This window comes from Podarcis erhardii, assembly GCF_964252035.2.
Source record: "Podarcis erhardii genome assembly, chromosome: 10".
Taxonomy (NCBI): Eukaryota; Metazoa; Chordata; class Lepidosauria; order Squamata; family Lacertidae; genus Podarcis; species Podarcis erhardii.
The window spans coordinates 17,334,037-17,358,929 of record NC_138500.1 but is presented as its reverse complement, the minus strand read 5'-3'; the positions used below and the strand labels follow the sequence as shown (position 1 = coordinate 17,358,929).

General features: G+C 46.2%; 1 protein-coding gene across 12 annotated transcripts; it reads right to left on the bottom strand.

Annotated features, from left to right (window-relative positions):
• Window positions 1-3,676: 3,676 nt before the first annotated feature.
• LOC309351241 (perilipin-3-like) lies at window positions 3,677-23,393 on the bottom strand. Of its 12 annotated transcripts, none has more exons than XR_014160762.1 (9): window positions 9,331-9,909; window positions 8,935-9,028; window positions 8,554-8,749; window positions 7,804-7,886; window positions 7,239-7,503; window positions 5,884-6,080; window positions 4,475-4,603; window positions 3,804-4,398; window positions 3,677-3,773 (listed from the first exon to the last, which is right to left on the bottom strand). XR_014160762.1 is itself a non-coding variant. In XM_081878676.1 (9 exons), the coding sequence occupies exons 3-9, from the start codon at window positions 9,001-9,003 to the stop codon at window positions 4,051-4,053; spliced, it is 1,287 nt and encodes a 428-aa protein (XP_081734802.1). In that variant the 5' UTR covers window positions 9,004-9,028; window positions 16,772-16,870; window positions 23,377-23,393; the 3' UTR covers window positions 3,677-4,050. The 12 variants fall into 12 exon arrangements, 11 of the variants coding, with proteins under 11 accessions (XP_081734802.1, XP_081734801.1, XP_081734800.1 ...); XM_081878676.1 differs by lacking the exon at window positions 9,331-9,909 and adding exons at window positions 16,772-16,870; window positions 23,377-23,393 and having other exon boundaries at window positions 3,677-4,398; XM_081878675.1 differs by lacking the exon at window positions 9,331-9,909 and adding exons at window positions 16,772-16,870; window positions 18,412-18,427 and having other exon boundaries at window positions 3,677-4,398.
• Between the last annotated feature and the right edge of the window lie 1,500 nt (window positions 23,394-24,893).

Below are 24,893 nucleotides of genomic sequence, written 5' to 3'. Positions count from 1 at the left end.
CCAGTTCAACTCCCACTGAAAAATGCACAGGCTGCTCTAATGATCCCTGAGACCAATTAGAATTGCCCCTGCATGTTCCAGTGCGAGAGGGTTGAAAAGGTCACTCCTGCTTATGGCTCCATACAGCAGCTGGGTGTCACAGCGAGGGCGAGGCAGAGAGCAGAGTGTGTATCCAGGTGAGAGGTGTCACAGCAAAGTTCCCGCAATGGCACACAGCTCCTGCTTAAGAACAACTTCTCACCCTGCTGCGCCAACCTTTCCACTTGGACCCACCCATCTGCCAAAAATGCCAATGCAGATGTCCACATACTAACAACTCGGCAGTTCTGCACACCTCCGAGTGCTTCAGAGACGAGAATGGGCTCCAGAAGGGTGTCTGTGTATTTACAGTGGTACCTCGGGTTAAGTACTTAATTCGTTCCGGAGGTCTGTTCTTAACCTGAAACTGTTCTTAACCTGAAGCACCACTTTACCTAATGGGGCCTCCCACTGCCACTGCGCCGCCAGAGCACGATTTCTGTTCTCATCCTGAAGCAAAGTTCTTAACCTGAGGTACTATTTCTGGGTAAGCAGAGTCTGTAACCTGAAGCGTATGTAAACTGAAGCGTATGTAACCCAAGGTACCACTGTATTTACAGCATTTATTCCCCTGCCATTTAGCCAAAAAGATTCTCAGCATGGCTTACAAAAACCAGTTCTCAGGTTCACATTCTAAAAAGAGATGACACATAAGTAAAGGTAAAGGCACCCCTGACCATTAGGTCCAGTCATGGCCAATTCTGGGGTTGCGGCGCTCATCTCGCTTTACTGGCAGCTTCTGAGTCATGTGGCCAGAATGACTAAGCCGCTTCTGGTGAACCAGAGCAGCGCACGGAAACGCTGTTTACGGTCCCGCCAGAGTGGTACCTATTGATCTACTTGCACTTTGACATGCTTTTGAACTGCTAGGTTGGCAGAAGCAGGGACCGAGCAACGGGAGCACACCCCATTGCGGGGTTTCGAACCGCCAACCTTCTGATCGGCAAGTACCCTAGGCTCTGTGGTTTAATCCACAGCACCACCCGAATCCCGACATGACACATACACAAGGGAAAAGGAATAGGAGGGAGGAAGGAAAAGCAAGCTCAAACACAGATGCTTAAAGTCACAGTTTGTAAAGTCACTGTCGGTGCCAGTGCTAGTTCTGACTACCTTCCCTTCCCTGGAGTCACTCCCAGATCAGATCCAGGAGCACAACTGGTGACAATGAGGGCTGCAAGAAGGCAGCATTTTCCTTTCTGATCTGCATTCATCATAACCTGTTTCCATTATGCTACAATGTCCTTTCCAGGAACTACTGTGTTAGTCTTCCTGTCCGCTATGAGATGTAATGTATGCAAATTATATAACTTACATAAATAAGTTGTGCAAGTTATATAACTCCCGTAACTATTTATGCAAGTCATGCAACTTACATTCATTTCAATGTAAAGGAAACATCCAAACAATGGATTTTTAAAAAATTAATTATGAATTGTTTGTGGACCTAGGGTGGAATTCAACATAGAGTTAAAGAGAGCATTTCAATCTCTCCTCCTCTATCATTCTATTCTGGGGATTATCCTGACCCTCCAGAGTGCTTTTTGGTTTTTTGGGGGGCGGGGTGCAGGGGGCATGTGGAGGGGGGGAAAGCCCCATTGTACTATTGGGAGTCCTTGCTCTGGCTTCTGCTGACAGAGCAGAGATGGAATCCAACATCTGGAGGGCCACAGGATTCCTACCTCTGCTTTAAAGTGTCTGGATAAAATGGGAGAGATCTTTAATGCTAACTAAACCAAATGTTTTGGAGACTGTTGGTGTGGTCTTTTGCTTCCAACAGGCTGGAGATGAGCTTTTTCCTCAAGTTGAGAATGGGATGGCACTGCCCAGTATCACAAATTTCCTGGGCACATGGGAGGTGAGGGGTGATATGGGAGAAGCCATCTTTGATGTCTCCATTTGGATCCACATCTGTGTTTTGGAGTGTGAAACCATATGGCTCTCATAGGCCATAGCTCTTGTGAACTTTCCAACACTGGCAAGTTGAGATTGATAAGCACATTTGGTCATCTGCAACAGAGATGGGGAACCTGTGGTCCTTTGGATGCTGTTAAGAGTTTATCTCCCATGAGATCCTGCCAGCATGATCATAGGTCAGGGATGATGTTGAGTTGTAATAAAACATCTGCAGGTCCACAGATTATCCATTCTTGCCTTACATGATCCATTGTACTGGTAGGAATTTGGGCAAGTATGGAGTTGTTCTCATTAATTAGAAAGATTTCTTCCAATGAGTTATATCTAAGCTTTGTTCTTAGAAAACTGCGCCTGATTGTTGTTTCACACTCAAGTGCATTATTTTGCAAAATGGGAACTGACTAGCTGTGAACCTAATTTATTTATCTTTTGCTCACATTCCATCTTATAGGTTTGCCTTCTGTTGGTTGATTGCATCTCTGCAACTAGAGGATGCAGGCCGGGTGAAAGCCATAGGTATCTTTAACTGTAAAAAGATAAGAGGCTCTGGAATAAACCAGGATTAAAATACAACCCAGTGAATAACCAGGTAAATTCCTCTCACATATTGATGTTGGCCAAGTACCTAATTTTTGTGAGTGTCTGGATCTTCTCATGGTGCTTTGATATCCAGCTGAGAGATATTTATTTCTGTTTATTTAACAGAATTGGTTAAATAAACCACCCATAACCTCTAAGCAGTTTGTATAGAATATGTGCAATACTCCTAGCTACAGGGCAATCTTCAGGTGTGAGGGCTTCTTGGCAAAGTAGCCTCCATGTGTTTCCTCCTTCAATGCTACTCCCCAGCCACAGGGCTTACTTGACAGCAAAGGTGTTCAGCCACAAGTCGCCATTTTCAATTTCCCAGAACACTCAATAAAGGCATTGTGGGAAACTTGAATGGCACGTGTGTGTGTGTGTGTGTGTGTGTGTGCGCGCGCGCGCACACACACACACACACACACACACACACACACACAGTGGAGGCTGCCATTTAAAATTGTATTATGTTGCCCATTTATGTATTATATTTGTTGCTTACTACGAAAAAAAATGGCTCATAGTGATTGACAGTTGCCTAGAATGCTGTAGCAGGAGCTCTGGGATATTGTGGGAAATTTTAAATGGTTGCCAGGGCAGCTGTCAGCTTACCAGGATGCCAAGGCCCCAGCAGTTGCCAAGCGTACCAAGTGCTGGTGGCAAGCCTCCACTACACATTGGCTATCCTGTACAATGGGCTTGCACCTCCCACCATTAAATGCAGCCCTAGGCACTCCTGAACAAGCGCAAACAAAGCAGCGGTGGTTTAAGTAATGTTCCAAAGTGTGACTCTGCCTCATGCCATGACTGGCCTACACATGTTCAGGAATGCCTACCTGTCCGTCAATTTTTGCTCTCCACCTGCAGTAGGGCACCCTGTTGGGGGGGGGGAGGGGAGTATGGGAGGCTGTCTGTGGCTTGTAAGTCACAAGCTGGCTACCAATATTCTACAAAAGGCCATGCTGCTAATCTTTTAGAAGAGACCCCTCTCATTTGTTTTATTATGTCCCAGTTTGCTGAGCACCTTACAGCAGCACCTGGCAAACAAATTTGGGCTTTGTTTTGTCCCCAGCAGACAGAGAGACACTGGAGACCGGTGTTGGAATGCAGCAGTGTTTATTTGGCCTTCTTTAAACACTTTCCCCAAAAAGCAAGACAATTCACAGGATTTGACAACTACAAGTCATGCATTGTTCCTATGGGGCAGCGACAGCAGGGTTCCCAACTATACCAGTTTTGACCATTATTTAATTACCACCACTTCAATATTAGCAGCTTTGCTCTACAACATTTTGAAATATTAAATAAATAAAGTGACTGTTTTGGATATTTACAATTCTGAGAGTTCAGCCAGCACAAAGATGCTCTTCTTCTACACTGTACAGGGCTCACCTGCCACGAAGTTATCGAAATACAGTGCTGACATCTAGAGCAAAAAGAGTGCATAGCAGGCTTGTTGCAAAAGGTCTTGCCTTAATCTGCTGGTTCTGAAACTTCAGCAGGCAGCTTGCCAGAGAGCACGAAAGGCCCCACCAGCCAGGAGAGAGGGGTGTTGTGAGTGACATATTCCAGCAGCTCATCCACGTATTCTTGCGCTTTCTGCACTGTCTGGCGGCTCTGGGCCAGGAGGGTGCTGGGGAGGTCCTGGAAGGATCTGACCGTGGAAGCGGCAGCATGAAGTTCTTCAGTGCTTTGGCCAACTTTCTGCACCTTATCCTCCAGGCTAGAAGGGAATCCTTGGATGCTGGACACCAGGGTTTGGCTAACAGTCTGCAGACGATGGATCAGGTACTGAAACATTGTCAGGGTTTGGCTTTCTACCTGTTGAGACAAGCAAGCCATTACTGACAAGCCGTATTTCCTAACGGGGACAGGCAAAACCATTGCAAAGACATACCTCTAGCTGCACCATATCTTTGTTGTCCTTTGCTTCTGGGTTTGCTTTGTTCCATTCGATCAACATCTGGCTAAGCTTCTTTTCACCCTCATGAAAGGTCTGTCCCACACCTTGTTTCATGTATTCAATCTGGAGGGGAACAACACACACTAGTTTAACTTCCAACAGGAACTAAGTAGTGAACATGGCCAAATTCAACTAAGCTGGGTAAAGTGTGCCCCCCCCCAACAAATCTGTGTGTGGTGTCAGGAATGGCTTCCTTGGGCCTCTGATTCAAAAAGCTACATAGCACTTTTAAAAAGCCAATTATGTTACTATAGAGGTTTTTTTGTTCAAGCCAAAATAGGAAAAATAGAGCTTGTGTGATTTGTGGTTTTTTCGGTTCCCTTTTTGCTAATAGAAACAAATGGCAAGTGGCTGAAATTTGGAGATATTGGTTCCTACTATGCTGGTGACAATATGCTAGATTATGTAACACGTCTACTGTCCCCAGGATACGTTTACCCAAGTGTGTTGGAACAAGGTTGAAGCGATACCATCTATGGAACTCCCTCTATGATGGATGGGGAAACTGTGGCTCTCCTGGTGTTGCTGGAAAACATCTCAACTTGCCCTTGACTGTTGGCCATGCTGGCTGGGGCTGAAGAGAGCTGAGCATCTGGAGGACCAGAGGTTCCCCATCCTTGTTCTGCCTTGCAATTTGTCACCCATCTTTTCTGGATAAGTTATCCAAGTCAGAAGAATATCAAAAGGCATCAGATGGAAACATCAGTGTAAGCTTCATTCCTTCAAGGGCCCTTTGAGATTTCTAAAGAGATATGTGTGTGTGTGTGTGTACACAAAGCTAATAGAGCATTCCTCAGCTCAGGGATGGGGAACCCATGAAGTATGAGCTTAGCCTAGTCAGGAATGATGGGAGGTGTAGTCTAAGAAACCACTGGAGGGGCTACAGGTTTCCCACACCTACACCTTAAGCCCCATATAAGTGCTTGCCACAAATTTGCATTTGGGAAACTCCCAAAGGGTCCAGTATCACATAACCTGGACTATGCATCCCTTGCATATAAGCGCCAAAGTTCATATAGTGCAGGTGTGGAAAACCTCTAGCTTCCCAGATGCTTGCTGAGTTACAATTCCCATCAGCCCCACCAAGTCATGGCCAATAGCCATGACAGGAGTTGTGGTGCAGCAACGTCTAGAGGGCCAAATGTCCCCCCACCCAAATACCATAAGCTAAGCAAGGTTCCCCTTGGGAGTCAGATCATGGTCAAATTCCATTCCATTTAAAGAAAACATGGACTCTGAAATTGCAGCTTTAAAATATTTGATTGCTCAGGTGCTTTTCTATAATTAAAAGGGCGATTTGCAGTGGCACAGGACAGTCTTAAAAGGGGAGACCAAACTCATACCATGTGAATTATCTGCTGGAGCTGGGAGAGAGACTCGTGGATCCTTTGCCTGGCTCGCCTGATCTTCGCCACAGCGTGCAAGTAGGCCCTTTGGCGGAGTCTGCTTGAAAGGGAGCCCAAGCGCACCAGATATTCCTGCTGCTCACACTGCTGCACTGGAACCACATTGCCATCCTTTGCAGCTGCTGTAATCTCAGCTAAGGAAGAGAAGACCACAGTGGATTCAGCAGGGGGAAGCCTTGATGTCTCATGCTCCTTTAGTAGAATCATGTGTAGGGAAGGAAAGTTTCACTGCCCATTTGAAGGGGTACCATGGCAGGGAATCTAGGAATTGATTGCTAAATTCACATTTGAAGGCAAGGGCTGGTGCACAAAGTGTGTTTTCCAATCGCTCCCGCATACAATACCGTATTTCGGTGCCTAGTGGAAAGCTACATCTTTCATAGCACAGTTTCTATTGTTCAGTGCAAGGCATGCAGCTGTATATTTGGAGGAGGGGAGTACAATGTGGGCGACACCATCTCCTTGGTGTCAGAAGCAACCTGTGAGGCAGCAAGAAACCACATGTTGTTTCCATACAAATACCCGCCGGCAATGTAACAGAACCATGCCATTATCTTGTATGGAAGGATAATTATGAAGGTCCCAATGATGAAGATATGAACAGCACAGTAATCCCCAGATAACTGCACAATGTCTTGCGGGCTTTTACATTTGAGGTTTCCTGTCCAAACTGAAGTCAGATGGGGAGAGATTGAAAAGCAACCCTGCTGCTCTCCTTCCCTCGCCCCAAACACCAGCCGTTGCACCAATGCCCTGCTGCTTGAAAGAGTCGAGGGGATTCCATCCCATTACAATTACACACTGAAACAGATTTCCTACCAGTTTATAGAATCAAAAAGCTGTAGAGTTGGAAGGGATCCCCCCCCCAGGGTTATGTAGTCCAACCCCCTGCAATGCAACAATCCTGTCTACGGGTGTCCCTGGGTGGGCTCAAACCATCAACCTTATGGCGAACAGACAGACACACTGACCCATTGAACAGATATCTGAAAGACTGTTTCCTTCTGTATATACCTGCCTGCAGGTTGAGATCTTCAGAGGACCTGTTAGATGCCCTACCAACTAAAGTAGTTTGGTTGATGGGAACATGAAACAGGGCCTTATCTGTGGTAACACTCCCCCCCAAGGAGGCAAGACTAGTCCCTTCTCTAGCATTTTAGGCAGGTGATGAAAACATTTCTGTTTGGAATGGCTTTTTAAAGCCTCTTGCAATATATTTACATAACTGGCATTGAACTCTGCTTCTCCTTGACTTCTTTAGGAAAGAGGTAATTGATTTTTAAGTTACATACCCAGTTCTTCATCTGTTATGGGGAGATATTCATCTATCAGGTCTTCAGATCTGCCAAGCATTGCCTCAGCACCACTGACAGCTATCTGGCCCATTCTGGATTCCATAACGGTGGTCAGACTCTGGCCAATAGCAGACTTGGTTGCTTCCATGCCATCCTGCACAGCTTCTTTCGTCATGCCTACAACTCCAGACAGCTTGCCGGCAATGGCGTCCTTAGCGCTTGCCACTTTGGACGACACCATCTCCTTGGTGTCAGAAGCAACCTGTGAGGCAGCAAGAAACCACATGTTGTTTCCATACAAATACCCGCCGGCAATGTAACAGAACCATGCCATTATCTTGTATGGAAGGATAATATTTATTGAAAGTGAAAATAATAAGAGCACGCACATGTAATCATGTGCATACTTGGGCTGACATGTTACTTGACTAGAAAATGTTATTGAAATAAGAAGAGAAGATGCCCAGGTGTTAATAAGGGCCATGGCAAACAGGCCTGACGTTATCTCTGCCTCCCTGGACTTTGGCTCCTAAGGTCCCAACCTAGGTGCACCACAGCTTACCTTATCAGCTGACATCTGAAGAATTGGCAGCTTCTCCTCCAGGGCATCCAAGCCCCGGGAAGCATACTCATTTGCTGCTGCAACTACGAAGACAGAAAATTGTTATCTTATTGTTTTCTACTACGCCAATTTGAGAAACCCAATGTATTTCCAAGTCTTCATTTTCACAAGCTTTAACTTTCCCATCTACAAACACACCTTTTGCAGTTTTTAAGAGGGTTGCAGCTTTAAGAGGCTGGCCTTATTATTCTAGAACCTTTCTAGATTTGTAAGAGCAATTTGAAAGCCTCACCCCAGGGATGGGAAGCTGCCATGAATGCAGCTGGGATAAGTAGAGAAGGCGGGTGCAGAAACCAGGGCAATGTCACCAGTTTTCAAGCACAGCTAAGAGCTCTCCATGATGCTACACATTCATACATGCCCCACAATGACAGAGTTACCAGTCCAGTAGCACAGAAGGATGTATCAAGGACACAGGCTACCTGAATTTCACCACTACTCAGTTGCTAGAAATGGTAGACCAGTTCTCAATTAAATTTTATTTTAAAGCATTTCCTTTGCTCCCATGGAAAAATTCCTATGGACACCCATGCATGCAATATATCTCACAATATAATCTGAACATGCAAACCACCTCCACTTATTAAGCAGGAAGTTACTCCATGGACATTGCATCAATAGGTATTTTTGTCCCTGGTATTTTGCCTACACTGTTGGACAAGCTTGCTTAGAAGTCTGCCCTTGACTTACTCTGGGGTTCAAGTTTAGTCAGGATAGGCTGAGCAGTGCTGACCGCCACTTCTTTCAGGGTCTTCATGCCCTTCTCGGCAGCATCACAGACAGACTTCACATAGGGGTGGCTGCCCTTGGTAGAGTTGTAGGCGTTCGCAGCCATGTCATAGGCAGAGCTAACCAATGGCATGCTGACTACTCTTCTCAAGACATTCTACACAGGGAGGAAATATTTCGTCAGAGTGTGGTACATAAAACCTGTGTAGCCCTGCAAAACCAATTTGAGCTAGGACTAACCTACACTCGTCGTTTAAAACACTTTGTACAAAACATGCAATAATGCATTTTGGAGGCTGTTCATTGCATAGACCTGTTCACAGCCCATTTTTCCGAACTCACCTCCTCCTGTGCAGATGCCTCCTGCACCTTGTCATGGGAAGACATATTTCCTTGACTGCTGGAAGACATAACTTGGCACTGCAACTAGCAAGAGCTGGAAAAGGAGGTCAACAGTTAATTTGCCACAGAAGAATTGCATTGGCCTAACAAGTACTGAACAAGACAAGTCACTCTCATTTGAGTTTTGGCTCTTGTCTCTTTAAGAACTTAAGTGAAACTCCTAAAACAGAAATGTTTGTAGCTAGCAGCTCACGAAACCAATCACTACAATGCTGAAAAAGATGACACCCCAGTTCTCTCAAGTGGAGAGGACTATTCCCCAAATGGGAATAGGTCTGTGCAACTTGGAACACTGGTCCATCTCACTTAATAGTGTCTACACCTGGAGTCACCAACCTTTTTGGGCCATTGGGCACACCTGGAACTTTGAGAACGTGCCATGATCCCCAGTCACAAAATGGCTACTATAGGGCATAGAACAAAATGGCTGCTGCAAAGGTGTGGCATGACACAAAATGGCTGCTGCATCTAAAACAGCAGAAGAGACAGGATCACGAAATGATCTGTATCGGCCAATTCTAGCACCAAATAAAAAGTGGGCATGTTTATGAGGACGTATTTGATGTCAAAGAGACTGACCCAATGCAAAGAGGAACTATGCAGAAGTAACAAACAGCTTTATACTGAATATCTTTTGAGGAGATTCTTATTGACATCTTTCATTTGTGCCTTGCAGGAACAGGCACACTGATTCACACAGGTGCTGCATTAGGAAGCCCTGTGGTACACTGCTCCTCCTGCCAGGAACTTCTGGGGTTCAAACCTGGGATCTTGTGCATGCCAAGCAGACTGTAGTGCTAAGTGACCATACTAAGATATTATCACCAAGCTCCAGTTAACTCAGCAAGATCTATTTTTGAATAAAGGACCACATTAGCACAAGGAAGTGTTGCAACATAACCACTTATTAAGACATTTATCATTTCCTACATTTCTTTTTAAGTTCTCATTGCAAAAGACTGCCACTCTACAGCATTAGGAAAGAAGGCTTGGCTCTCTTGCTTTGCATCTGCAGAGCAGAAGCTGCTGCTCTCAGCTTACTTATATTTCCTTTCTTTCCCCCAGAAATAAGCCAAAAAGATCAACAGCCATACAGAGCCTGGCAACAAACACCTTCACAGACAGAAAGCAAATGGGACACACTTTCAAAACAATGCACCATGCACACCTATCACAATCCCAAACCCTTTTTACTAACCCTCTTACCTGTAGGGGAAAAACCACCAAAAGAACACACTAGTCACCCATACAGTTCCCCTTTTAAATAACTGTGATGATGTCCTGGAGTCAGGGTAAGGTCAAGAGAACCAATGAAAATAGTAGCATTCTTTCCCCAATCAGTTAGGAATAGAAGACAGGTGGAATATGTCAAATAAGGAACCCTGATAGAGGGTGAGAATGACATTGCTTCTCACCTGTGCTCTGTTTGCTACTGCTCTATTAGTAGCAAAGCTCTTACTCAGATTTAATTCTCTCACTCGCTTTCTTTTTAAAGTAAGATTTTATTAAGACATTTCATAATACAGTATAATAAAAACAAGCTAACTACTCTAAACAAAACAAAGAAACAAGAGAGAGAGAGCGCACTTTTCACAGGTAGATTTAATTCTCCATAGTGGGTTAGTAAGGTGCTAGTCCCTGCTGTTCCTAGTATGTGTTATTGCTTTCCTAACCTATCCTGAGGAATCACTGAAAGTCACCGTTTATATTTGGCCCAGTTTATGATCACAACAGCCTTCTTAGATGGAAAGGGAGCCATATGCCTTTTCAAAACAGAAATTATATAAAATGGGAATAAAGCTTTAATAACTAGGATTGCCTTTTTAAATATATTTTGGACCGGACTCCTCTGCTTTTGACAGCTTCAGGACAATCAGCATTTCAGTGAATGAAACTTTGAGCATGAAATGCAATGTTAGCTTTACCTGATGAATTCCCGCCTGCCATGCTTTAGTTAAAGAAATAAGCACTCTGCCAGAAGAAAATCAAAGCACTGTTACTGTGAAGTAATCTTCACTGACTTCAGTAGGGCTCACTTCTGAGTAAACATGTTTCGGATCACAGTGTGAGAGGACTTGCACATCTTGTCTGGATGGAAGATTTTCATATTGCCACACTACATTTTGTTTTTCTATTTAACATCTTCGTATGCAATATGTTTCGTCTTTTCTTTTCATATTTTCTGTCTATAGTTGACTTACAACTCTGTGGCTTCCAATGCCACACGGTAGACAGTGAACCATGTCTCATATGGTACTTTCAGCCACATGATGAGCCAGCTTCCATACTGCTGAGAAACAGATGGAACTAGGGCCACAGGAATGCTCATCTTTTCACATGCTCAGAGACCACACATGACCAATTCTCCATGTGACGAGAGCTACCAAACTGCTACCAAGCAGTCACAACGTGACCAGTGCTTGTTCAAAACCACTGCTTGTGGATGCTTCCCACTCACCAACTTTTGTGGCTGAAATTATCCATGATGTCCAACACGGCAGAGCATCACTTGGGAGGCGATGCTCTGGATTCCTCTCCATCTAGGCTTCAGGCTGTATATATGTGTAAATAAACCATATATCCTAAAGGCACCACAGATCCCACTGTGCCTTATTGTCCCACAGGAAACACAAACCCTGGGATCTCACATAGCGCAGAGATAGAGGTTAACAATAGATTTGCATTTTGGACTTCCGGGTTGGCGCCATCGCCGAATGGCGGACTCCCTCCGAGCTCCGGAGGGAGTCTGCTCGGCAGGGGCTGGGTCCTACCGCACCGGCGATGCGGGGACCCTTAAAAACCACGGCCAGAGGAGGCCGTGGACATGGAGACTCGGCTGGCACCGTTAGCGCCCTCCCGACTCGTGAAGGAGCCTTTTTAAAGGCTCCGGATCGGGTGCCGGGGAGAAGCGTGGTGCTTGAGTTCTCTGCTATCCCTGCCGAGCGCAGCCGCATGCCATCCGGCGGAGAGCGCTGACTTCTTCTATTGAAAATTCGGATCTAAAAGAAGAACCCGTGAGTAAATTGGAATATGGACTAAAAAAAGGGGACAAATTTTTAAAATTTGGAGCGAACGGGGGAGGTGGAAAAAAGGAAGTCAGCCCCCCCTAAATTGTAGAAGAGCCAAAACAAAGGAATGGATAACTAAGATCGAGAGTAACCTAATTTCACCGAATTAGCAACTTCGCGAGGGAAATTTATAAGATTGAGCCGGAGGAGAAAAGTGGAATTTGTATTAAAAAGCAACACCCCCCCCCCCGGAACCCCTGGAGCGATTCGTGAAAATGCCTGGAGAAGAACACGTGGAAATGCTTGGAGAAGAGTAACGGAGGTTTTGACAGGTTTTGACAGCCGTCAAGGAGCTGTCAAAACGGAAGAATGTAACAGAGACTTGGTTATGGACTTTGCCGGTTACATTTGATATAAGTTGAGTATAAATTGTTTCAAATTGTCTAAATAAGGATAAACAAGCTATTTGGACTGGTGGATGGGCTTTGGAAGGGAACTTTGTTATGGGAATCCATCTAGAGGAGCTGAGGGATATTGCATGTGTTTTTGACAGGAAACTTATGCAGTTGAATAGAACTTTTAATCTCCTGGGAAACTGCAGAAATGGAACATTATTTTGTCTACAGAGGTCTACACACTATAGGAAACAATGGAACTATCTGTTGGAAAATGAAAGGATCATGATGTAATGTTTTGTTCCTGAACAACAAGCCTCTGCAGGGATATTAGAAACTTTTGGAGAAAGAACATTTCTGTGGGAGAACAGAGAAACAAAAAGGAGGGAAATGGCCGACAAGAATAAGGAAACAACAAGAACTGGACAGAAATGGGAAAGGGGACATTTGGGATATCCAGATTCGACAAGCTTATGGAATTAAAATTGGAGTTTCTACTCCTGGATATAAAAATCTGGATAGAAGAAATGGACCCTCTTCTCGATAGACTTTTTTTTTTAGGATTGGACATTCGTAATTAAATGATTGGACATTCGCAATTAATAAGACTGGCAAAGAATCAGAGGGATGTGTGTTTAATGTAATGTGGGAACTCCAGGAAGATATTAGAGATGGAGGGCTAGGAGAAACGTAACAGGGAAAAAGGGGAGGGAAAGTTGGAATCCAAAGGTTGTAAAATTATTATTTAATTTTATGTTGTCGTTTTTTATTTGTATTAAAGGGGGAAACTCGTGGAAGGGAATAGATCGAGCTTAGGGGGATGGGAATTACGCTAAATTGGGTAATGGAGGATGATTGCAATTTGGGGATAAGAATTTGTTGAACCTAATTGTTTATTTGGAAGATTTGGAATACATGAGGGGGTGGGGAGGGGAAGTCCTAGTTATTGGAAAAAGTTTATAAATTGGATTTAATTTGTTTTAATTTGGAAAATCTTAATAAAAATTAATTAAAAAAAAAACAATAGATTTGCATTTTAACTCTTTGCAGAACCCTCTGCTGTTAGCATTCTGAACTCCCCCAATTAGCATAGCTTCCACCCTTAATTGATGGGGATCCCAGCAAGAAACAATAATAATAATTGTTATGGATTGCTCATCCCTTCCATACATCATCTTTGCACAATGAATAATTCCTCCCTAGAAGTGGACAGCACACCATCTCACTGCAGAGTGGAAAATTTCAATCGCGAAGGGTAAGCTTCCAGAAAGCTGAGGGCAAGCAAGGACAGCTGTTGAATAAAGAGCTGCTTACTGTACTGCTTTTGGCTGTACACAAGGCTGAAGCAGAGATATTAAGTCAAGCAGAATACTTTTAAAATAGGTGAGAATTGAAAGGCTCTTTCTCTCTCCATTATTGATACCTGTCTCTAGCAGGCTGTGTTTAGTCTGAGGCTCAGAGCATTCATGGTTTGGGATTCCTCTTTTTTTAAAAAAACAACAACAACATACACAGCTCAACCTCAGTTTTGCTGCCCCGTTGTAGCCATGTAAGCAGCTTTAAAAAAGGGGGTGTGTGAATTGAAGCAAGCAAGGGCTAAAGAACCAGCCACAGGATCTGCCCTTAATTCTCCCCTCCTCTTGCAGAGTTAGGACTAGAAAAATCTACCTCACAGGGATGTTGTGAGGAAGAAAAGCGGGAGAACCATGTACACCATTTTGAGCTTCTTTGAGGAAAGGAGGGATGTAACTAATAATTAGTATAAAAGCAAATATATAAATATTCTTATTATGTACCTCAGCCAATCAATCATGGGTGTTCACATCACATGAACAACCGGTGTATGAATTATTGATCTGTACACATGTGCAGTTTCTCAGAATGTGCACAATCTAGGTAAAGTGTACAGTTTAAGGCAGTCACCTTGGTTATACTGTTTTCGATGCCTGGTAAAACATTTATTTTTGTTTACCCAAGCCTACATGTAATTTTATTGTATACATTTCTTTTCAAAACTGTATCTATATTTTGATCATTTCACTACATCTTCTGTTTCCTTTGCCTGTTAAATTATTTTACACCATTTCGTGTAAAGACTTTATTTCTTATTAAGGGGTATATCCATTTGGCTAATGCAAACAACCCTTCAGATGTTACAAGTGGCGTCTCCCCTCCCCTCCACCCTGCCCCACACCCGGTCATTCTAAAACACCCTCAGTGTCGAGGAACACAATCTGAGGCTGTCATGAACAAGTGTGGCAGGTCACCCTCATGGAGAAATTGACATGGTAATTAAGCGACAGGAGGACGCAGCACACACCTGCAATATGGAAATAAGGAACATTTGGATCTGAAGAAAATGGCACTAAATAAAAATTCATGGAATTGCTCATAAAGCTGTTACAGCAGCTTACAGCGAAATGATTCCCTCCAGTGCCCTCCAGAGTTTTTGAACTTCTGATGTATTCCAAAATATCAGGAGGGCAAGCTGTTAGCTTTCAGATTTGAAAATAAGGGATCAGCAGCCTCGAAAATAAGGGATCTTCAGCCTCATCTGTCCCAGGGAGCCTCAAAAATAAGGGATCAGCAGCCTCACCTGTCCCGGAGACAGTCTATGGGATATCTAACAATCCGGGATAGCAGCGGGAATAAGGGAATTTCCCGCAAAAAAAAAGGGAAGGTTGACAGCTATGAGGACAAGAGGTTGGTGAAAGCTGGCCTAGAGTGTAATCTTGTCCCTGGGAGAGCAAGTGGACTGCGGGTGGAGATCTGACCTTACAGACCTGGAGCTGAGGTACTTATTTTTTCTCCCACTGTGAGAAAAAGACTGAAAAACTGATAAACACTTTTCAAAATGAGGAACAATGAAATGAAATGTACAAATGAACCCCAGATGCACGAAGGAAAGGAAGTTTCAGACAGGGCCCCACAGCTGTTTACATTGCTGAGAACTGTGAATAAGAAAGCCGCTGGGGTGACAGAAGTCCTCTTTGAAGGGCTGTGTGCCTTAAATATAAAGAATCATGATATGGGAGATCAGGCAGCACCTTGGAGTTGCCCATCAACACTTAGCCCCTAGAGAGCAGACTGATCGCGAGTCTTCTCCACAGCGAGAAGGTATTTATATTTAAATTTTAGTAACTATTTCTAAATTTGCTCCTGTACATATACTTTGTACAAATCAATATCCTCTTTTGTGATTTGTTAATTGGCCGCCCTTGAAATTAGAGCCAGTTGCAGGCCAGGTGGCAATACATTTCTGTTGTCAGTGTTAAGTGGCTATATGGCCCAGGGCTGTGCATGTTCTCTCATTTACTCTGCATCATCTAGTGCACTCTCGCTTCTAATTTAGGGAGCAGTGTGCACATGATGGTAGACACCATCCATTACCTATCCTGTTGTTTCTTATGAAATGCTACATTTTGATGGGTTTCCCCCCTAAACCAGCTGCAATCCAAACCGAGAAAAGGAACGACCTAGCTGCGTTTTAAGCTAGTAACGTCTACTTCCAGATGCAAACACAGATTCCCCAAAAGCGATCAACTTTATTGCAAGTCACGTGCACAGAGTCACTTCAGATTAAGCCCATGTTTGTCTTTTGTCTCCTTGTAGATAAAGAAAACAACAAAACTTTGGATACTTGGACGGAACCTAAACCTGGATTTAAAAATAATAATAACAACCTGAATGCCTGTATTCCTTTGTTCTCATTTTCTTAGCTGAGTAGGTTTGGCAGGTTCAAGTTATTCAGCAAGGGGAAGATGGTTATCACCAATTAATTTTGCTATGAATGAATGAATGGGGACTCTAGTGCTTATCTTGTATTCACTGGAGCTTCGCATAGAACCGTCACAAATTGTCCCATGGCCATTTGGCCCTACTATGTACAAAGGTAGGTTTCCCCTCCATCCAATACCCAAGTGTGTATGCCTATTGGCCAAGTGATACACAGTTGGGGATAAGACTTCACATGCTTGATGAAGTGGATTCTAGTCCATTACAGCTGGCAATATATCTGTTAGTTGCCAAGATGCAGCAAGACTCTCTCTCTCTCTCTCTCTCTCTCTGTGTGTGTGTGTGTGTGAGAGAGAGAGAGAGAGAGAGAGAAACATGTAGTGACAGAAAGGCATTCTGATAGAGATCAAGAAAGTATTTTGATGGCGGAAGGGTGAGGTCCAATATTAAATTAAAAATTGAATCCAAAAGTGATCCAAATTGTACTGAAAATAATTAGAAGCTTAGTGCTCAGGGCTCACCGTCTCTTGTGGCTAACATAATACAGTTACAGCATATCTAAAGCACATGAACAGCCCCCCCCCACCGCAAGAATCCTGGGAACTCTAGTGTACTGAGAACCCTTTGGATTCTACTTGCCTCAGTCTGCCTCATGGATGTGCCGGCCCTGGTAGGCTCTATGGTGAACTCACTTAATGGGTCTTTCATCTAGGAGGGAAACACTTATCAGCTGGAACGCTGATAGAAAGGAAACTTGTTGAGTTATAGTTTCCACAGCAATGTAACTCTCACTCCTTTACAATAAGGCCTTTCAAGATACCGTCAAAGCACTGGGGAATGTGACCTCCCTGCTTGATAAGCAGAGGCTAATGGAAAGCAAACAGGCTTGGTACCACTGCCCTTTTCTGATGCTTTGTTCAAAGGCATATCGTGAATTGTTATGGTTTTCTTGTTGTCCTTAGCGGGGTTAGAAATCCATCAAGACTGATCCGTGGCCTTAGACAATCCATTCCTTTTTCAGCCTGGAGCAACGTCTATAGTATGGTTGTAGCTATAATGGGAGTGCTGTAACAATTGCTAAATTAAATGTCCCCCAAACCAATTTACCTAGTTTGTTGGCCATCCTACTATATTTTAATCAATGGTGCTTGGTTTCATTCATATATATATATATATATATATATATGCAGGTTTTGGTGTCCTCGGGTGTCTTCCCGTGTAAAAGTTGGGGTGTCTAGGCTTACACGGGAAGACACCCGAGGACACCAAAACCTGCATTCCTGTACCCGTGAAAATCTACGAAAGCAAATATATATATATATATATATATATATATACACCATAGTTGTCAAGGTTTCCCTTTTTTAAAGGGAAATTCCCTTATTCCGAATAGGATTCCTCGCAAGAAAGGGAAAAGTTGACAGCTATGATATATACATGAATGAAGCAATGCATATTTGGGTATATATCATTCCTTCTAACAGCAAACTCAATTGGAGGGTGATAACAGGCCTGTTGCCCAAAATGGGCCACTGAGGAACAAAAGGGAAATATTCTCATGCTTGGGGGAACCCCAAGGTTTGCAGAGTTACATTTTTATGATTTGTTTCACAAGATTTATCTACCGCTTGATCAAACCTTAAAGCAGTTTACAAAAAGAATAAAACAATTATTTAAAACATCCAAAAATAAATAAAACACTAAGCTAAAACCCAGATTAAAGCACATGTTGACATTCTGGATGTCTGGGTAGGCTTCCCTAAACAAAAATGTTTTCAGCGGACAACAAAAACAGTACAGTGAAAGCACTTGTCTGATGGCAATAGGCAAGAAGTTCCAAAGTTTGAGTGCTATCACACTGAAAAAAATGATTTCTTACAAATGCAGAATGTACATTATGTGGCACCTATTACAGAGGCAGCTCTGCAAATTGAAGCGTTTGAGGTATTTGAAAAACCCACACCAAAGAACACCCAGGACTGAGCATGCTCAGAATTTTTGAGTGATGATTTTGAGTGACAATTAAAAAGGAAAAACAGAGCAAGAATTTTTTTAGCTCCTTGCAACTTTTACTGCCATAAGGAGCCTTCTTTCCTTTTGAGAGAGCTTAGACTCAAAGGCAGAAAAGCTTTCGTTTGCTGGTGACAAGGTTACATCAACTGATAATTATGTAGGGAAATGTTGTGTATATGACTCCCTATTTATCTTTCGTCCTTGGGGAGCTTTTTCTGTGACCTCTTTTTGAAGAAGCCAGAGTGTGACTCTCAAGGTTTTGAGACCTTGGCAGTTGCTACTATGTGTTAAGTTGTGGGTTGACATAGCAGACGACACAGCGATTTCTCCAAGTAGCTCTTTATTTTGTAAGCTGGAGTAGAACTAACCGCAAACAGCTCAGTCGGCCTGCTTTTATAGGCAGCCGGCTGTCAACATTGTAGCAACAACAGCCCAGAGTTCCCGCCTAAAATAACTGACGTGGACCTGAGTGAAAACTATCTACAGACCTGAGTGAAAACTATATACAGTATCCCCCTGCTGGTCCAGGGTGAAACTTCACTACATAACACCCCTCCCCACCGAGATAAGGCGTTAGTTATAATCGTAATGGTTTCCTTATATACAGCACTACGCGTAATGGTTCAATTAGGCACAAAAGCATATCGGTTACATTTCCCATACTTAGACCAACAGTGATACATGTCCAACAACATAGTCCTTTAAATAAGTTGGGCGCTTGGGAACTCTGCCAGACCGCCGGGGACTGGTAGCCAAGTCCGGAGGGCCACACAGTTCTTGCTGAGGCTGTGGTGCGACCCTAGGTGGCATTGGAACCAAATCCCCTGGATCCGCTGCTGTGGGTGGAGCCTCCGCAAGTGGAGTGGTCTGAGTCTGTGGTAAGTCTGGCAGACCCTCTGAAGCGGCTTGGTTTGGCTCCACGCTGGCAGTTTGCGAGGGAGGTGTAGGTGGGGCCTCGCCTTCTGTACGTGTCTCTTCTGGAGCCGCAAGCGCAGTTGGGGGCACCTCGGTAGTGTCCAAGTCCCCAACCCTGCGCCTAAGCTGGTCAATGTGCCGTCGCCACAAGCGTCCGTCTTCGAGTGCCACCTGGTACGAGCGAGGTCCAGTGACTCCCACTACTGTGGCTGGCACCCAAGGAATGTCCCCCACATAGTTCCGGGCAAAGACCTGGTTTCCTGGGACAAATGACCGTGGCGCGTTGGCACAGCCTGGGGGTTCAGCCACAGCAAAGTCCGGGTGTAGCCGGTCGAGCGGTGACCTGAGGCGGCGGCCCATAAGCAGTTCAGCAGGACTCCTCCCTGTGGCCGCATGAGGGGTGATGTGTTGCACGAACAAGTATTCGGCGACCCGCTCATGCCAGTCTCCCCGGTCCAGGCGTGCCAGTGCCTCTTTTGCCGAGCGCACCATTCTTTCCGCTTGCCCGTTGCTGGATGGATGAAAGGGTGCCGTTAGGGCATGGCGGATGCCCAGTCCCAAAAGATACCGCTCAAACGTGCCTGACGTGAACTGCGGTCCGTTGTCAGAGACAAGGACATCAGGACACCCATGCGTTGCAAACAGGCCTCGCAGCACCCGGATGACAGCTTCGGTAGTGGTGGAGGGCATCAGGGCGACCTCCAGCCATTTGGAATAGGTGTCCACCACTACCATAAAGGTCCGGCCGTGAAAGGGGCCAGCCAGATCGATGTGCACCCTCGACCAGGGTGTCTTTGGCATCTCCCAGGTGTGTCCCTTAGCTGCCGGTGGTGCAGGCCTCGACTCTTGGCACGCTTGACAGGCGGACACCCAGGCAGTGATGGCATCGTCCATATTAGGCCACCAGACGTAACACCGAGCCAACGCCTTCATTTTGACAATTCCCGGGTGGCCAACGTGCAGAGCCTCCAGGACGCGCTGGCGGAGTCCCTGGGGAATCACGACGCGGTCTCCCCACAGCAGACAGCTGCGATGAGCTGAGAGTTCATGTTGTCTGGTTGCGAAGGGCTGGAACTCCAATGCAAAAGGCCCTTGTCGCCACCCCCTCCACACCCAGTTGAGCACCCGGCTGATGGTGCGATCCCGGGCAGACGCGGAGGCCACAGTGGCAGCTGATACAGGCGTTGCCGGAAGATCCTCAATCAGAAGGAGCGATGAAGCTGGAGCCGGGTCTTCCACAAATGCTGGAAGAGGGCAACGGCTGAGGGCGTCGGCATGGCCCATCGATTTCCCCGGGCGATGGATGAGCCGGTAGTGGTAGGCAGCCAGGAAAACAGTCCATCGCAGCATGCGTGGCGAGAGGACCGGTGGAGTTGGACGATCACCGACGAGGAGGCCCAGGAGTGGCTTGTGGTCAGTGATGAGGTCAAAAGTCCTGCCATAGAGGTATTCATGGAACCTCTTCACTCCAGCCACAAGTGCCAGTGCCTCCTTGTCGAGCTGGCTGTAATTCCGTTCCGTCGGAGATAGCGTCCTGGAAAAGTAGGCGAGCGGTGCTTCTCTTCCGTCTGGAAAACGGTGACTAAGGACAGCACCGATGCCAAAAGGTGAGGCGTCACAGGCAAGGACCAGCGGCCTGGATTCACTGTACTGTACCAGCACACTGTCTGATGAAAGGAGAGCCTTGACCACGTTGAAGGCCGCCGTCTCCCGATGACCCCAGGCCCAAGGCGTCTTTGTGCTAAGGAGTCGGTGAAGAGGCTCAGCCACTGTGGCTTTGTGGGGCAGGAACATGTTATAAAAGTTCAGCAGCCCCAGGAACACCTGCAACTCCGTCTTGTTCTTTGGGGTGGGGGCCTGCTGGATAGCGTGGATCTTGGATGTGGTCGGGTGAAGGCCGGAGGCATCGATAAGATAGCCCAGGAACTCTACCTGTGGAACAGCGATCTGGCACTTCTCCCTCTTTACCTTGAGCCCGGCCTCTTGGAACCTGGTCAGCACGGCACGGAGGCGCTCGAACAGCTGCTGGTGTGAGTCTGCAGACACCAAGACGTCATCAAAATATGGTACCACGCCCGGAAGCCCTTGCAGGAGACGCTCCATAAGGCTTTGGAAGATGCCAGGAGCCACACTCACCCCGAACTGCAACCGGCGGCAACGGAATGCCCCCCGGTGGGTGACGATCGTCTGGGCTTCAGCAGTGGCATCATCAATGGGCAGTTGTTGATAGGCTTGGGCAAGGTCCAGCTTAGCGAAGACCTTACCCTCACCCAGGGAATGCAGCAGGTGTTGGACAACAGGAACCGGATAAGCGTGCTGCTGAAGTGCCTTGTTGATCGTGCACTTGTAGTCAGCGCAGATTCTCACTGACCCATCTGGCTTGACAGGCGTGACGATGGGGGTTTCCCACTTGGCGTGGTCAACCGGCTCCAAAACTCCTTGGGCGATCAGTTTGTCCAGTTGTTCGTCCACCTTAGCCTTGAGAGCAAAGGGAACCCGGCGTGGCTTTAGCTTGATGGGGGCGACTTGTGGATCAAGGCTAAAGGAGATGGGCGTACCTGTATATTGCCCCAAGGTGCCGTCAAAAACCTCGGCAAAGTCTTTGACCAGACCCTCAGTCTCTGCGTTAGAGATGCAGTTGATGCCGGTGACTTCCAGGCCGAGGGCATCAAACCAGTCTAGTCCTAGGATGCTTGGCCGCTGACCTTCAACCACCACCAACCGGAGCAGGCCCGAAAAATCCTTGAAGGCGATCCGGAACCGGCCAACGCCTACCACGGGAATGTCGTTTCCCTGGTAGTCTCTCAGGTGTACGCGGTGAGAGTCGAGTTGCCTTTTGGACACTCTGGGTACCAGTCTTTTGATGGTGCTCCATGACACGATGGACAGGGCAGACCCGGTGTCGATCTCCATGTCACATGGAGCTCCTTCAATGAGCACCGTGATGTTCAGCTTGCGTCGCGTAGGCGAGTCGGTTTGGCCAATCGTGGTTCCAGACGGGCAGCGGCAGTTGGTGAGAGCGAAACAACTGTCCATGGCAGACTGGAGTGAAGACTTGGACTTGCGAGTCGATGAAGGGGGGGTGTCAGACGGAGCCGATCGGCAGACCTTAGCGATGTGGCCCCTTCTGGAACACTTCCTACAGATGGCGTCTCTGAATCGACACTTGGCACGGGAATGGTTGCTTCCGCAACCGGCACATTCCGGTTGGCCCTTGGACTTCTGTTGGAACTTCCTGCGCTCCCACTTTGTCTGGTGCACGTCATCGTCTTCACTGGAGGATGCCTCATCACTGCTGGCCTCTTCATGATGCACCGGAACTGGCTCCCTAGCAAGACGCGGGCTGCTTGACTTGCGGATCTCCTGGGCCTCAGCAGCTTCTGAGGCCACAGCCTCCTCAATGGCTTTCTGCAGCGTGAGGTCTGGCTTGGCAAGGAGACGCCGTTGCAGATGGATGTCCTGGACCCCGCAGACGATTTGATCCATCATGGCATCGTCTAAGTCTCGGAACTCACAGTGCATTGCAGCCTGTCGCAGGGCGGTGGTGTAGTTGTTGATTGACTCCCCCTCTGCCTGGTTCCGGTGGTAGAACGCATGGCGGGCAGCAATCTTGGACGGCTTTGGTGCGTAGTGGTTGCGGAGCTTCTCGTGGATCGTGTCCCATGGTGTTGCCTGGACTGCTTCAGGCGCAACCAATGCTCGGGCGGTCTCAAACACCTCAGGCCCACAGAGGCTGAGGAATAGGCCCCGCTTCCGATCCTTTGATACTGCTGTCAGCTTGTTGGCTTGGAGGTAGCAGTCGAACCGAGCGAGGTAGGAGTCCCATGATTCAGAGGCTGGCGCAAACGGCGGTAGAGGCACAAGTGAAGCCATGATTCCGATGCCGGCGTGAAGGGCGATGGATGGAACACAGTGCTCTTAGCCAGAACAGTCAGCTCTGAATTGGTTCTGTCCAGTGATTTCGCTCAGTGATTTCGCTCTGTGATTCAGCTCAGTGATTAAGCTCAGTTCAGAGGCTGGCCGCATCTGGCTGTGCTCTGATGTCCATCGATCCCATCCTCGTCGCCAGTGTTAAGTTGTGGGTTGACATAGCAGACGACACAGCGATTTCTCCAGCTCTTTATTTTGTAAGCTGGAGTAGAACTAACTGCAAACAGCTCAGCCGGCCTGCTTTTATAGGCAGCCGGCTGTCAACATTGTAGCAACAACAGCCCAGAGTTCCCGCCTAAAATAACTGACGTGGATCTGAGTGAAAACTATCTACAGACCTGAGTGAAAACTATATACAGTATCCCCCTGCTGGCCCAGGGTGAAACTTCACTACATAACACTATGTTTTGAGACCGTTGAGCAGCTGCTTCATAAAGCGTGTTCTCCATAATAGAGAGCACGTGTTGCGATGGGGGCCTAAAGGCCACCCCACTGTTGTTGGGCAAATTGGCCACATGCTGTGATTGGGCAAGGAGTGTTGCTGGGGAGAATGTTATGTTGCTAAAGTGTGGAAGGGGTCAGAGGTCTTAAATACAGGGCTCGCAGCCTGGGGCCTTCTCTTGGGCTGTGTGCACCGCATCACCCGCCCACCCTCCCTGAAAAGGGGGGGTTCGTTGTCCTCTGACCTTGCTATGCCTGTCATGGGGTCATCTGCCTTGGGGCAGGGGCCTGGTAGGAATTTTGTCCATTTGGCTGTTGCCATTTGGTTTTTGCCTACTGCATAGCAAATCGTCACAACTTTAGGTTAGGCATTGGTTAAAATTGGTTGGTGGAGGGGTAAGTGGCTACCCCTCCAATGGTGGTGCTGAAAGGGAATTCCGTTAAAGGAATCCAGGGGCTTGCCATCCCTTTCGTCCTAGTCCTTGGCATCAGACTTGGGCCGTGCAAGCCCCAGGGGGCCTGAGGGTGAGAGAAGAGGGACTGATGCCCAGCTTCATTTCTCCTCAATATGGTTCTCCCTGACTGGCTTCCGCTGGAATCTGGAAGTCAGTTCTGTCCCTGGGGCAAGGACAGATAGTTGTAACCAATGCCTAAGCAACCACTCACGTGTGTGTATTTAATCTGGAAGTCAGTTCTGTCCCTGGGGCAAGGACAGATAGTTGTAACCAATGCCTAAGCAACCACTCACGTGTGTGTATTTAAATAAAGTTGTGGCCAAATTCATGCCAAAAACCTTAAACAAAAATTGATGTGTGAAGTGTGAGTTATTGGGGTGGCCTGGGGGACCTTGATGCACAACAGGTTCTGAAAGCAGGGAAAGAGAGAGAGGAGGATTGTGTTTAATATTTATAGATCAGGTAAATTTATTTTGATTGGTCTGGAAAATCCCTTCGGGAGGTTAAAAAAATAATAATCAATATGGGAAGTTGGTTGCTGACAGATGTGTGAGGCAAACACCGGAAAAAGCTGAGGTGAAGTTGGATAGCTGAGGCCTGAATATTAAGCTATTCTTCTCTGGTGTGATAACTATTATTTGCTGGTGAAGAGTAGGAGGACACAGAGTAAAGATCTTACTGGAATAAATAGCTTATTTTTTTAGCAGCTCTATTATTTCTAGCTGCTCTATTATTAATGTTGCTAATATTGTTTGAGTACTGATTGCCGTATGGATTTGTTAACCATACGACTTTTGCTGTAATTCTGATGCTCAGCTTATTTTTCAGCTGCTGCTTTGTTAATAAAATAAAAAAATTCCTTCCAGTAGCACCTTACAGACCAACTAAGTTTGTTATTGGTATGAGCTTTCATGTGCATGCACACTTCTTCAGATACAGTCATACCTCTTATTATGTTTGCTTCATGATACGTTTTTTCAGGTTGCGTCCCACGGCGACCTGGAAGT

What these genes read in the sequence shown, in the direction of transcription:
- LOC309351241 (XM_081878676.1), bottom strand. Translation starts at nt 9,003, where the DNA reads ATGTCTTCCAGCAGTCAAGGAAATATGTCTTCCCATGACAAGGTGCAG. An exon ending in AGGCATCTGCACAGGAGGAG is followed by an intron (nt 8,750 to 8,934) that starts GTGAGTTCGGAA and finishes CTCCCTGTGTAG; the next exon opens with AATGTCTTGAGAAGAGTAGT. An exon ending in TCCAGCAGATAATTCACATG is followed by an intron (nt 4,604 to 5,883) that starts GTATGAGTTTGG and finishes GTTCCCCTCCAG; the next exon opens with ATTGAATACATGAAACAAGG.